Raw genomic sequence first — 15,327 nt, 5'->3', positions numbered from 1 at the left:
TCTTTTTTAGAGCTGAACAACCTTCCATTTTATGTATATACCACATTTTCTTTATCTATTCATTTGTCAATGGATAACTGAGTCGATTCAATACTTAAGCCTGTATCAACCTTACTTAGAATGAAGCCTGAATTTTCTGCACATTAATGCCATTGTAATTATACATTAACATAGCATTTGTGGGGGAGGAGGTCTTTGCAGTCGTAATTATTGATTCTTGTACAAAGATGAACTGTAAACATGATTTGACCAGGGCTGAAGCATGATGAAATCCTGTTGTAAGATCTACAACAGAGAGCCAGCCTGGCTTGGAGATAGAACATGCCTTATTCCAGAGGCAAAACATTGATAACTACAAGGGCTGGGCAAGAGATGTGTGAGCTGGACCAGGTGTAAAATAGGAAATGGCAGGTCTTGTGGCAAGTTGAAGTTAGCACTCCTGTTTTCTAAAAGTGTTCAAATTTAAAAAATAAATTGAACATTAGTCAAAGAAAACACTCTGCCGGGTAACTTACAATCAGCCTGTTTCCTGCTGACACCTGAGTTCATAAACACACTATGCAGAAAATGTATTTTCTTTCCTTTTGCCACCAATTAATGTTATTTTAAGGTTGTAACAAACAATTAAATAGTTAAAATGCCTAAAATCAAATATTCTTGAGGTCATATTCCCATGACAATTTTATTATCTTTGAAGATGTTTTATTAAGTTAAAAAAACTTTAAATGCTTTTCTTGCATTCCAGAAGCTAATATCATCAACGTTCACATAGGATTCTCAAAGCCAGCCAGAGATACAAATGACACCTAGGTGTTGGGTTAGTTTTAACTTGGTGCTTTGGATCATTTCATCAGCTTCAGTCCCAGGGACACATGGTGCCAATGTTTTCAGAAATTAATAGTATAGATGGTGACTAAAACACACTTGAGAAACTTGTGAGTTTTTAGTCATATTCAGCTATCCTATGGCCTTAGTCTTTTCAACCAATTCTTGCTGAAATAAATTTTCGTTAGAAACACATAGTGGTAGTTTTTATGCAAGATGATATTTATTTTTATTAAACCTTACTTGATTTTTTTTTCTCTTGACTTTTAACCTTATGTGGCTACTCTGATTCTCTACCCTGCTACTCCAACCATTTCTTTGCTGCATCTTATACAGTAGTCCTTCTCTACATCGCGGTTCACTTATCGCAGCCCCACTGTATCACGGGATTTTTAAAAATATTATATTTAATTATTTTTCACGGATTTTTCGCTATATCGCGGGATTTCGAGGTACTGTACAGTAAATAATAAAATAAATGTAAGGGTCCTACTTCACGGATTTTCACCTATCGCAGGGGGTCTAGAATGTAATACCTGCGATAAGTGAGGGATCATTGTATTCCCTTTTAATTTCTGTAAAAAATGTCCATTTAGAGCTCTTGGCCCCAAGCTCTAGTCTGATTATGCCAGCATTAATGCACTTATTATTCTGTGTGAATAAAGACAGTCCCCATGCCCAAACACATACACACAAAAATTACATCTGTCACGGGACAAACATAATTAAATTTAAAAGATTATCATTTTATATATTGCTCATCTATGAATGAGGTACCTCCTCCAAATCCCTAAACCACATCCTAGATGAAAATTAAGTAACTTTCAAAGTCATATTGGATTGATGGGACTCCTAAGATACCACTTCTTTATCAAACGATCAGCAGTTGATAATCTCGATCATCATTTAGAACGTTATTCCTTATGTGCCTCCTCCACTGGCTTTCTGGAACATTTCACCAATCACCATGGCTTGAGGGAACATCATAAAGCAGAGATCCCCAAATCTACAATTTCCTGGAGCTCCTATGCCATACATTCCACTTTCTAGTCTACAAATATAACCGGCGTCCCCAGATGAACAATTCCTAAGATATGTACCACTGAGATCGCTCCCTCTCCCCTTCACATCTCCCCTTCCAGCAGGCACTGCCAGTAGTCTGACAACTGCCCATAGAGTCCCTGACCATGGGTGTGACACATCTCTGGGCCCCAGGGCCCAGCAGAGCGAGCAGCACCCACTCAGTGCTACCTCTAACTTGGCTGAGCAAGTGAAGACATAAAGCCTTTCATGTAGTTGGCAATGAAAGAAGAAAATATATGAATTTTAAGATGTAATTCAAAAATGTAATGACAATTAGCTACTAATGATGCCTCCCCACCCCCGACCCCCGGAACTTGCATGTTTAACTTCCTTCCACAGGAAACTCACTTAAAACCTAGCATGTCTGGGGCACTCAGGAAGCAAGACTCAGACATTTAATATCTATAGATAACTCAATATTCTCTTATAATTTTGGGGGGAATGTGTCTTACAATGTACTAATAATGATATTATTGCCTACTCTAGAACTCTGTTATTTCACCTCCCGCACTTTCAGACTGTGTGGTTGGCAGATTTGGCCCACTCCACATTTGTTATCCTGAGGAATCTCTTCAAAGTGAACATCCTTGACGTGCTATTTCACTTATTCATGCACTTGACAGCTGTTTCTTAGGCACTTGATATTATCTGCAAAGCACACTCCTAGCGACATAGCAGTGAGAAAGATCACAGAAGTCCCTGACAGGTGCACATTAGGATCCAGAAAAGGTGACTGCTGACGACTAACAGCACTACAAATGTTCAAAGGGACATGGAGAACATAAACAGGGTGACTGAGCAGATGTAGAGCTTACTGTAGGAGAGGGCAGCTAGAGCACAGTGACTATGTAAGGGAGTGGTGTCCAGTGACCATCATCCCTGCACAAGGAGCTTCTTAATAAATAAATAACATAGTTAAGGCCTCATATATGAGAAAATAACAATCACCGTGGCCCTTTCCCAGGAGTTGTCCAGCACCTGCCTTTCAACAGATCACTACCCTGGCATCTCTTTGCCAGTCTTTGCCAGTCTCAGAAATGACAATTGGTTCCTCCAATTATTCACTGAATCCTGACTGTATCTTCTACTGAAGTTTAGTTATGGATGATCCTATCCCTTTGACCTCCTGAATCTCTTGCTTTCCAAGGGAACCTTTCTTCCCACCTTTAAGTGCTCTCTTAAAAAAAAAAAAATTATTGAATTTACTGGGGTGAGACTGGTTAAGAAAATTATATAGGTTTCATGTGTATAATTCTACAATACATCATCTGTATATGGTATTTTGTATTCACCACCCAAGTCATCTCCTTCCATCACCATTTATCTCCCACTTTACCCTCTTCTGCCCGCCCTACCCCTCTATTTAATCACCATAGTGTTGCTTGTGTCTATGAGGTGTTTTTTTTGTTTTGTTTTGCTTAATCCCTTCACCTTTTTCACTCAGCCCTCTAACCGCCACCCCCCACCCCTGCCGCATCTGAGAGCTGTTAAGTCTGTTCTCTGTATCAATGAGTCTGTTTCTATTTTGTTTAATTTGTTCATTAGATTCTACATATAAATGAAATCATATGGTACTTGTCTTTCTCTGACTGGCTTATTTCACTTCGCATAATATTCTCCAGGTCCATGAATGCTGTCACAAAGGGTAAGATTCCTTCCTTTTTAAAGCCAAGTAGTATTCCATAGTGTATACGTACCACAGCTTTTATTATCCACTCATCTATTGATGGGCACTTGGGCTGCTTCCAAATCTTGGCTATTGTAAATAATGCTTCAATGAACATAATGTAGGGATGCATACATTCTTTCAAATTACTGTTTCAGGTTTCTTTGGATACATTCCCAGCAGTGGAATCGCTGGGTCATAAGGCATTTTTCATTTTGGGAGGAAATTCCATACTGCTTTCCACAGTGGCTGTACCAGTCTGCATTCCCACCAACAGTGCATGAGGGTTCCCCTCTCCACATCCTTGCCAACACTTGTTTGTTGATTTATGGATGACAGCCATTCTGACAGGTGTGAGGTGATATCTGACTGTGGTTTTAATTTTCATTTCTCTGATGAGTAGTGATGTTGAGCATATGTCTATTGGCCATCTGTGTGTCCTCTTTAGAGAAGTGTCTATTCAGGTCCTTTGCCCATTTTTTTAAATTGAATTTTTTTTTCTTGGTGTTGAGTTGTATAAGTTCTTTATAAATTTTGGATATTAACCCCTTATCAGATGTATAATTGGTGGATATTTTCTCCCATTCTGTGGGTTGTCATTTCATTTTGTTGATCTCCTTTGCTGCATAAAGACTTTTAGTTTAATGTAGTCCCATCTTTTTTTTCTTTTGTTTCCCTTGTCCAAGGAGATATATCAGGAAAAATATTGCTATAAGATCTTACTGCCTACGTTTTTTTTCTAGAATTCTCTTGGTTTTGAGTCTAACATCTAATTCTTTAATCCATTTTGAGTTTATTTTTGTATATGGTGTATGAAGGTGGTCTAGTTTCAGTTTTTGCACCTACTTGTTCAATTTTCCCAACACCATTTATTGAATAGACTATCATTATCCCATTGTATGTTCTTGCCTCCTTTGTCAAATATTAATTGATAATAAAGGCATGGGTCTATTTCTGGGCTCTCTATCTGTTCCATTGATCTCTGTCTGTTTTTATGGCAGTACCATGCTCTTTTGGTTACTATGGACTTCTAGTATAGTTTGATATCAGGTAGCATGATTCCTACAACTTTGTTCTTCTTTCTCAAGATGGCTGTTGCTATGCAGGGCCTTTTGTTGTTCTGTATACATTTTTGGAACATATGCATACTTAAAAGTCTTATTCTGTTTCACTCTTCTATGATTTACCTTGTTGTCACTCTTAAACTTCTAGAAATAGAATCAATCAAAAGAAAAAGTACAAACAATAAGTAAAAAGTGCAATATCTACTCTTTTATTGGATTGGAATACTACCCCATCAAATGAAAGAAAATGCTCTGTAACAATCCCAGAACCCTAGGGGAAAAAGCACACACACACAGAAGTTCACACACATAACAAGAGGGTCCACTAAGTTCTTGTGACTTAGCTGTGGGACAAGGAAGCTGACTATGCTGACATGCAATCAGGTTCCATGGCTGGACCAAGAACAGTGTTGGGCTGGGATTCTCAAGACAGACTCTCCCTTAGCAGCTCAGAGGCCAAATTTTCTGTCTTTGAAGCAGGGGATGTAATTAATAAACTGGCATGTTTTAAGCTGTTTTCAGTAAAATACCACCTTCATACTATTAATACTCATTTCAAATGGCCACTAGCTATGAAAGAATAACAATAACTTACGTAATGTGCACTATTAAGAATAATAATAACTGACCTCTCTGGAGTACTGAATTAGCACTTTCACACACCAGTCTACTGAATCCTCCCAGTAACCCTCTCAGTTAGCATTTCACCATCCCCATTTAACAGATGATGAAACTGAGGTTCAGATAGGCTGAATCACACATGTGCTGGGTTGTAGTACAGGGTTCAAACTCAGGTCGGCTTCACTCTACAGTCTGCGCTTCTAACCACTATACTGCCTTTTATAATTAATGTGCTGAAGATGCAAGCTATGAAAAAGATAGAGATTAACACATATAACAAAATGTATGTGTCTGCAGGAGACACACACACACCTACATACATGCGTGCACGCGACATATATTTCCTTTTTTGGAACACCAAAGAAATATTTTCATCATCATAAACAATGGGAGGAAAAAAATTATACAATAATAAATTATCTTGTCTCTGGGTAATCACAAACATTAGAGACAATTAAGCAAGTTCTCAAATGTTTTCTGAAACAAATCAGACACACTGGCCTCCAGTTGCACAGGTACCTGGTTTTTTAGAGGCCCAAGGAAGCCTAGATTTTCTGCCATCTGCTGAGCTTGGCTGTCCTTTATCCCGTCAATAATGTCAATTTGCTCCTGGTAAAAAATGGATCAAATAAACAAAATTCAGATAGTCAAGTGAGAAGACTTACAACTTCAAAAGAAAATGCTTCCTATTTATTTGCATATGAATGATTACAGTGTGGCACCTTTCCAGAATTCTCTGAGTGGGGCTAGCGCAGCTGCCTAGGGGGCAAGTTTTAATTAGCACACCATCTATAAAATAACCTTTCCAAAAACTATATAATTCTTCAGGGTGGCATGCTGACAAGATAATCGGATGCCAGTTTTCACTTTTAATTACTATACAGATGGCATTGATGAATATTTAGTTAGTTAATTTTTGTGACACCTTTTGGAAGGCTTCCAAAGTAAGGTTTTCCAGCCTAATAATCCTGTTAAATTTAGAGTTTGTCACACAGATTAAATACTAGCTTATGATTTAAACACTATCGATGATGATGATTATAGATACCTTAGTTCTACAAAGTGCCATTCTCTCCTAGATACTGAGACTGTTCATATATGTACATTATTTCATGTATTCTCTTAACAAATGGAATGGTTTGTTTTAAATCATATTAATTTTGAAAATGGCTAGGTTTTACAGGTATCCCCCTCTTTTTCAAAGTTCTCTTTGCCACTTTACTTTCACCTGTTTTTATTAATGGGAAAAAAAATCCAAAAAGGATTTTTGCTTTTGGAAAAAACAGCAAAAAGTGAAAACAGCTCAGCATTTGTTCTGCACCAGCACTTACAGAGGCAGCACACCCTGAGCAGCGCAAGGGGCCCCACAAAGCTCCATCCCAGGAACTACATTCTGCATCTCAGCATCCAGCCTCCATAACTGTGAAGTGAGTCTGTGAGCACCTGGGCTTTATCTCAGTTTACTTTGTGTATCCTTTAGCAAGACGTGTCCTAAGCTAAATGCTTCTTCTCTGTATGCCATTTCGGCTTACAGAAGGTTTCATAGGAAAGCTCTATTTTTGACTTTTTGACTAGTGGGGGAACCTGCATTAGTAACACACCCTGTAAAATCTCAATTTAACTTCCAAGGAAGTTAACTTAAGTATGTAACACAGGTAAAAATAATTCTAAAACCAATCACCGAAGTACCAGTGCTTTACACAAAGAGGTTCAAGAAATAAATTTCCCATTTTTGAAGGAAAACAAAATCACTTTCAAAATGAAATAATGAATATTTCTGCTAGAAATTCTTAATGTGATTTTTTGATACTAAGAACTCAGAATGAAAAACTGGAATTATAGTTCAGAAGACCTTAGGGGTTTTATTGTTTTTTGGTTTTTTTTTGCTATTAATCATCACAATTCTATGGCATGCCAATACCCTATTTCCATTTTACTGATTCAAAAGGAAAGCTTAGAGACATTAGGAAACTTGCTGGCTAGTTAGGATTTGACCTCAGGTATCTTTGGTTAGAAAGTAATCTTAATATCAATTTAAAGGATTGAAATAAATAAAGAATCAATAAATAAAGAATCTGGACCTCAGAAGGATTCTATCTCACAACAATAGTATTGAAAGACATCAAGGTAATCTCTAGTTCACATCTGGTCTCTTTGGAGATTTTCTAGATCACACAAACTGTTAAATGGGTAAAGTTAACCAAGAGGAAATGGAAATATCACAGTCAGCTTCCATTGATTAATTCTTGGAGCAGGGTGGATGGAAAGGAACAAGGGAGGAAGAAAAGGCCCAAAGGCAGAAAGAGGGGAGGGTGGGGAAAAGCAAAGAAAAAGACCTTGAATAATGAATAGCTACATTCTACCCAACCTTCAACTGGATGACTGGTAAGAAAAAGGATGCAACATCTTCAGGACTTAAATACCAGAAAGAGATATATGTCTACCAGCCTCAGATTCCACATTAAATGTTTAACAGCTTCTACAACATTCACCAATGAACACAAAATAGCCAGAAATTTAAACATACCTTAAAAATAAGATCTGGATTTGAAGCTGCCACCTCTTCAATGTCCACGCCCCCTTGGGGGCTGCCCACCAGGACAGGGCCATTGCAGGACCGGTCCATCAGAATTGCAAAGTAGGTTTCCCTGGATATGTCCAAGGCTTCAGCAACCATCACCTACCACATTAGCAGGAAAGTCCAATTAATTCAGCATCAAACTTATTTCCACTTGGAAATCTATACAGACCTGCTACACAAATCAAACAGCTTCATTTTCAGGCTCTTTAAATCTAGTGAATTAGTTCCCAGAGATTTTTGTGAGCTCTGATCTCAGGGTACACCAAGCCCATTTTCACCTCCTTAATTGATCCTGTTAATGTGTTGAAGTGACAGGTATTGGTTGGCCTCAAGGAACCTTCCCACTTTAATCATAATTTTTTTCTTCCTTGAGAGACCCTAATACTTAAGAAAAACTCCAGGAAAAGAGCTGTTTTTTTTAATTTGAGACATTAACAGTACATATATATTACCACACTGATTTTCCTCAAATTGCTCTGGTGCAAAACCAAGTCTGCTTGCTAAAGTAGGATTCTTTTTACAGTATGTCTGATGCTTCAGATGTTTGTATACTTTCACTCTTGGTTCATTGTATTTGTATTTCAATTCTTACTTTCTTTTAAATGACAAATCTAATATTTGCTTGTTCAAAATTAATGCCAGTGACCCAGAAGCACATAAACAAGACAGTAAAACCAGCACATATGTGCCCTGGGCCCAGCAGTCAGCATGGTCATGTGACAATATGGAACCTTTGTGATTATCAGCCAAGTTCCCTGTTGCTCTGGGTGGATATTGTCACATGTGAGGTGAATGGGAAGGAGGCAAGTAGGACAGGAGGATGTGCTCCTCATTCAATGCATCAGCCAGGCAGCTCAGCCTTAACAACTCTATGCAGTAGCTGTAGCAGGAAAAAGCACTACTAACTTTTTAGTCTTTTCTCTATGCATCTGCAAGCATTACAGTAGTGGAATGAATGACCCTGCACACACATGCACATTATGTGTATTGAATGCCTTTCTTTTTTCTTTTAATCTTAATACTACATCTCAGACATCTTTCCAAGGTCCTCTTTCTTCATTGTGACTATGTGGTACTTGTATATCAATATTTATTTAGCAATGTCGCTATGGACATTTAGATGGGCTTCAATTTTTCTAAAATGCTACTTCAGTAAATATTTTTGTACATATATCTTTGCTCATTTGTTTGAGTACTCCTGTAGATAAGGTACCTGAAAGTAAAATGGCTAGGTGTTAGAACCTTCATATTTAAAATTTTAATAAGTACTCTCAAATGACCCTGGAGAGAGAGGCTATACCAACTTACACTCCCCACAAGAATGGTAAAAGATGTCTTGGATGATTTTTAAAAGAAAATAAGAACTTTCATAAATAATCAGTACCAGAAGTGAAAATAATAAAAGTACTCACACTGCTTTTCCTAAAAGTAATTCAATAACAGGTTTCACAAAGAAAGTTACAGATTAAGTAACATTGGATTCTAGCCACCCAGATGCCTCAAAAACAATAAAGTTTCAAGTCACCTGAAATGAGACAAACACAGGGTGGGGCAAAAGTAGGTTTACAGCTGTTCATGTGGAAAATAATATAATAATTAATAAGTAGTAGTACAAGAATTTTAACTGTTTCTCCTACTCACAAATGTAAACCTACTTTTGTCCTATCCTGTATGATGATCTATAAAGCTATAATGTAATGAATATAGAATTCTTTTTCAAACTTTTATGGAATTTATCACCAGTTAGAAATAAAATACCTTACAAGGGCATTCATATTAATTCTTTTGTCATAAATGGTAGCTCGTAATATGTAAGAAATATTTTTTGGCACATGATATTGGGGTTATCTAGAACCATTCTGATTATAAATTCACTTTCTAATACAAAGCTAGTCTAGTGAAGAAGAGACTTAATGACTTTCAATAGTTACTTTTAGAAGCAATACAACATTATAACTTTTTAGGATAAATATCATTCAAGAGTCCCATTCTTCTTTTTTCTATAATGTTGACAGATGTGCTCTGGATTCCATTAAATTTCTATTTGTAAAGAGGAGCTGCTGTCTCAAATAGCTCCTATTTGGTAGAAATAATGTATCACTCTTTAATAAAACATTCCCAGGAAAATGATGATTATCAGTTGATAATTCAAGAATTTTATACAGAGACCAACTTTTTGCATTATTATGCCATCCCATGACCCAAGATGTCAGAATATTTTAGGAATTGTTACAGAGAGAATTGAGATGAACTCCATGAACACGCATGCCATGAGAAGCTCAGGTAGGCATATTTCAGAAAAGCTTCATCTGAGACTGACACAAACAATCTCATCAGTGCAGCCTTTTTGTGATGTCCTCCAGTATAACTCACTTTACCTTAATTTGACCACTGAACCCTGTTTTGGCTACTCAAAATGTGATCTGTGGATGAGGGTCATTGCACAAACTACACGTAACATGATCCTGATTAGGTAAGATAAAAAGTTCACTCTCAGTTTTTGAAGTTCTCTCATTGCCGAGCAGTACCCACTCCTGTCCCTGACTCACAGAGCACACGAGGAGCACCACCTCCCCTCCCCTATTACTATGTCAAGGAACACACCACTAACACAGTGGCTCAGCTTTAGAAAAAATTAATCTGATGCATACAGGTGAATGTATGTGTCAAAATAACCTTTCAAACAGATTTAGAAATCTAAACCTTCTATAATATGGGGACTTCTGATTGATGTCCAAGTTTCTATAAGTAAAAATCTGCATGTTTCTTAAAGTTGTATAAAATGTTATTGTTACAGAAATGTGGTAATACACATTTTACACAGAAAAAATAAATAATGTATAACAATTATTTCTGGATGGTGAGAATATAAGAAAATTTTACTTCTAAGTTTTATATTGCCACACTACTGGAATTTTTACATAGGTTAATCAACTTTGCTACCATAAAAAATACTACTTAAAAAAATAAGTCACTCTAGTAGTTTCCTGGTAATGACTCAATTTATAAGAATGCTCTTATTGCCAGAATTTCAGGAACCCATCTACAAATTAATCTTATGCTTATCTATATAGTGTGACTCTTCTTTGTGTATCTTTATATGCTTTTAAAGAGTATCACAAACTCTAGTCTAAAAACCCATGTGTCTATAAAAACAACAAATTCTTTAAAACAAAAATACTAATTAGGTCCTCTGTGGAGAAATTTTGAAGTTACACAGGTAAAGGCTAATAACCATATTTAAAAGAGAAGTAAAAGTAGGGTGCTGGGCCGAACAAAACCAAATAAAAACACTTCTGCTTTTAAACAGTTCTTGCATCCACCTGAGAGGCACAGGGAAAGGGAAACAACTATGACTAATGGTGCCTGTGCCTCCAGAAAGGCTCTGTGCCAGCATGAAGGCGCAACGATCTCAGCACTCCGAACTCCCCCCAGCTCAGTCCCCTGGGGAACAGGACAGACTCTCTCGTGGTACAATAACCACTAGCTGTGACTTTCTTTGTGGTTATGTCAAGAATTTTCTACACAACTCTCTCTGAAGAGTAAAACCAGAATGTATTACCTAAGTTTCCCCAAGCACTGGCACACTGGCAGAGATTGTCAGCTGTGATTCGGTGTCAACAGAGCAGACAGTTGTCACCCTAAAACACTGGGCCCAAATTTACTGCTACGATGGGGCCATTTAACCATCTGGAATTCCGTGGCTGGGGATACAACCAGTGTAATTGAGCAGGACCCAGGCTCCAAAGGGTCTCCTGATTTAATGTTCTATTGAAATTTGAAGAAGGTCCTCACGTTTTTATTTTGCACTGGGTCCTGCAAATCAGGTAGCCATTTCTGGTGCCTCAATACATGAGGGGGGCACAGCAGAGACGAACAGACTGACAGGATGAGAGTTAGGTTCTGGCCTCAGCCCTGCCACTCACAAGCTCATGATGGAGGCAGGCCACTTTGCTCTGGGCTTTATTTTCTGTGCGTGCGTGCATGCATGCCCTATACATACTTATGTGCCTCAACAGATCTCACTAATACAACGTATTCTCAGCAATAGCACTGGCTCAAAATGATAGTAATCTCTAAGTAAGGTACAGGTACACTTAGAAAAACAAGCATAGAAGTAACTTTGATACAGAGAACTGAGGCTGGGGCTGTGGGACAGCAGAGACTCTCTCATCGAGCATGACAACTGTCGCACCAAGCCCTTTTCAGCTTTAAACAGAACGTGTTTGTGTTTTGAAAGAGGAAGCTATTGCTTCTAACCCCTACCCACACTTACTACACGCTGAGGATAATAAATAATATTACTATTATAGAAACTTTTTATTTCGCTTCAAAGTCATATCACATACTAAACAGATTATATGAGGTTTAAAAATAAAATGATGCATTGCCAAAGTGCATTAAATTCTACCAAAACTAAACTATGATTTTCTTTCTTTCTTTTTTTTTAACATATACACAGAAAATGACCAGAAGCATTCATATTACCTTATTAACTTTCACACCTTCTTTTGGAGTTTGTTTTGTTGCTAGATTATACCCAATCATCTGTTTAGCCAACTGTCCCACAACTTTAGGGCTAAGAGAGTGGGGGAAAAAAATAAATAAAAGAAAATTAACGTCTATGTTGAATATCATTTTAAAGCTGAGTCCATACTAAATTCTCAGGTCCACACTATACAGGGTACACCTCTATGCACATAATCCATGGAAGTTTTTGTTCATAAACACATACAAATGAATGAATAGAGGGAAGGGGGAAGGAAAGGGAAGGGAAGGGAGGAGAGGAGAGGGGAGGGGAGGGAAAAACAAAAAGGAAAAGGAAAGGAAAAAAGAAAAGATTCATGCTTACCTCTGCTATCCTCCCCACCCCCAAATAAATTACAGTCATAGTAAAGAGACAACGCTGAAATGCACTACAGGATTAGAGTTGAATAACAAAGACTTGATAGAGGGTAACTTGAAAAGTACTGGGCAATGGTGGGGAGTAAAGGTGAGGGCAAGAATCACAAAAAATGAAAGGTGGGTGACAGGAGAGGAGAGTGTTCAGCGCTGAGAGCCATGGGAGCTAAAGCTGAATAGACAGGCTCAGATGAAGGAAGACTTGGACTGTATCAGACAGAAGAGACAACTGATGCCACTGGTAATGGGGAGCCACTGAAGGTTCTTGAATAGGAAAGTGACATTATGGAAGCAGTACTTAATTTGTAAGTGGTATCATTTCCAACATTTGAAATGAAAAAACTGATTGTCTAGGAGAGAAGCAGAGTCAAATTTCACCAATTAGTGAAACATCTAATTGTTTCCTCTATTTGCTAGCTCCAACTCCTACCCTCCATGCCAACCCTCTCTCTCAGTGCCCTTTTTCTATAACTATTTGGCCCACAGACAAGAAATTAAAACCCCCAGACTTACTCTTTGGTTATATGAACACCTCCTTTCAAACCACTATTGAAGGTACCTTTTCCTCTTCCTCCAGCTAAGATCTGGGCTTTTAAAACAATTTCTTTTGTATCTGAAAAAAAAAAATTCAGAACGGGTCGTTTATTTTTAATTATTTTTTTAAGCAAGAAGGAAAGTGGTAATGATATATAAAAGTGGTAAAAGCTCTCTCCAACCAACTTTGAAAATAAAGGCAAGGAAGACTTCAAAAAAACATCAAGGTGCCTAGATATAAAATCTGTTTTTTGACAACATTCAAATATTTCTACCAGTTTAATCTAATACTCAACCCTCCCAAGGGAAAGCAAGGCACACATTCCCTTGATCTTTTGAGTGGCAGAAAATGCTAAATAAATCCAGGCTGCAGTATTAATTTTACTCTGTAATAACACTCCCATGTGGCAGAGGAACCAATCTGCCAGTCACAGAAACTAACTACCTGTCAGTCATCTGAGATGCCAAAGGGAAGAAAAGATTACAAAAGGAAAGGTTCAAAGACAAGATGCAAAGGGAGTACTTAATAACTGTATTCTTGTAAACCAACAGTGTTCTGAGAAGTTCCTCTACATTTTGACAGGGTTGGGTAAGGGAGGAGGAAATAGATTAAAACTAAAATCAAGCAATAATTTTAAAATGTTGGCAGGGTAACAAAACATCCCAGGAGAAAGTGGTTGTGAAATCTTCATTTCTCACTCAAGAGTGAACTGTCTGTACTGGACATTTGAGACCAGAGTCATGAATTCAGATATCATTATGGGCCTGGCAGGAAAGCTGGTTGTGCAAAGAAGCCCGGTGATGGAGATGGGGCCTCAGCAAACATCAGAGCTCCCCTCCTCACCCCTCAAAAAGAAAAAAAAGGCAGTCCCCAAATCACATGTTTAATGAATTAAACAGTACTCATTTTCAGGCTACAGCCAACATCCTCTGTGATTCCTATTTATCTAAAATCTGAGAGCTAAGTCTGACAATCTTCTCTAAGGCCCCAATAGTTTTCTGGCTCATCACACCAGGTTTAGACTCTGTAGACCCAGGTTTCAATCCAGCCTATATCCCTTACCCAGCTCCATGGCACTGGGGAAGTTACTTAGTATCTCTTGAGACAGTGCAACAAAACAAAAAAAGAATGAAAAAGAATGAAGAGGTTTTAAGAGAGCTGCAGGATAACATGAAACATAATAATATTTGTGTCATGAAGATACCAGAAAGAGAAGAAGAGGAGCAAGAGCAAGGGACAGAAAAAGATGTTTGAAAAAGTAATGACAGAAAGCTTCCCTAACTTGATGTGAGAAAAAGTCATGCAAGTCCAGGATGCACAGAGGTTCCCAATGAAGATGAACCCATAGAGGCCCACTCCAAGAGACATCATAATTAAAATGGCAAAATTCAAAGACAAAGAGAGAATCCTAAAAGCAGCAAGAGAGAAACAACTAATAACATACAAGGGAGCTCTGATAACGATATCAGCCAATTTGTCAACAAAAAACATTATTTTTTGCCAGAAGGGAATAGCAAAAAACATTTCAAGCAATGGAAAACAAAGGCTTACAACCAGGACTACTCTACCAATCAAGGGTCTCATTCAAAGTGGAAGGTGAAATAAGGAGTTTCCCAGACAAAGGAAGACTAAAAGAATACATCTCCAGCAAACCAGCATTGCAAGAGATGCTAAAGGGTCTGCTTTAAGATGAAGAAACAGAGACAGAGAAGAACACAGGTACAAAGGGGGAAAATGACAATGAATAAGTACCTATCAATAATAACCTTAAATGTAAATGGATTAAATGCACCAATCAAAAGATATAGGGTAGCTGAATGGATAAGAAACATGACCCACATATATGCTGTCTACATGAGACCCACCTCAGAGCAAAAGATCTACACAGACTGAAAGTGAAGGGATGGAAAAAATATTTCAAGCAAATGGACATGAAAGAAGAGTTGGGGTAGCAATATTTATATAAGCCAAAATGCATTACACAGCAAAGGCCATAAAAAGAGACAAAGAAGGACATTTCATTATACTTAAGGGAACAATCCATCAAGAA

The 15,327-nt window shown here is 37.8% G+C and overlaps 1 protein-coding gene across 6 annotated transcripts in view; it reads right to left on the bottom strand.

The window, feature by feature from the left end:
• The window catches only part of SUCLG2 (succinate-CoA ligase GDP-forming subunit beta), a 307,339-nt gene that overhangs the window by 134,611 nt on the left and 157,401 nt on the right, over positions 1–15,327 (bottom strand). For all 6 annotated transcript variants that reach the window (XM_090283859.1, XM_090283860.1, XM_090283861.1 and 3 more), the window contains exons 3-6: positions 13,256–13,355; positions 12,329–12,419; positions 7,787–7,939; positions 5,779–5,868 (exon numbers count right to left, since the gene is read on the bottom strand). In XM_090283859.1, coding sequence (XP_090139985.1) covers positions 5,779–5,868; positions 7,787–7,939; positions 12,329–12,419; positions 13,256–13,355 — 434 coding nt within the window. The remainder of the gene's footprint in view (positions 1–5,778; positions 5,869–7,786; positions 7,940–12,328; positions 12,420–13,255; positions 13,356–15,327) is intronic.

Source organism: Furipterus horrens, unplaced genomic scaffold (genome assembly GCF_987537825.1).
Source record: "Furipterus horrens unplaced genomic scaffold, mFurHor1.1.pri manual_scaffold_7, whole genome shotgun sequence".
NCBI lineage: Eukaryota > Metazoa > Chordata > Mammalia > Chiroptera > Furipteridae > Furipterus > Furipterus horrens.
The sequence above is the reverse complement of the archived record's forward strand: the minus strand, read 5'-3'. Positions and strand labels throughout refer to the sequence as shown.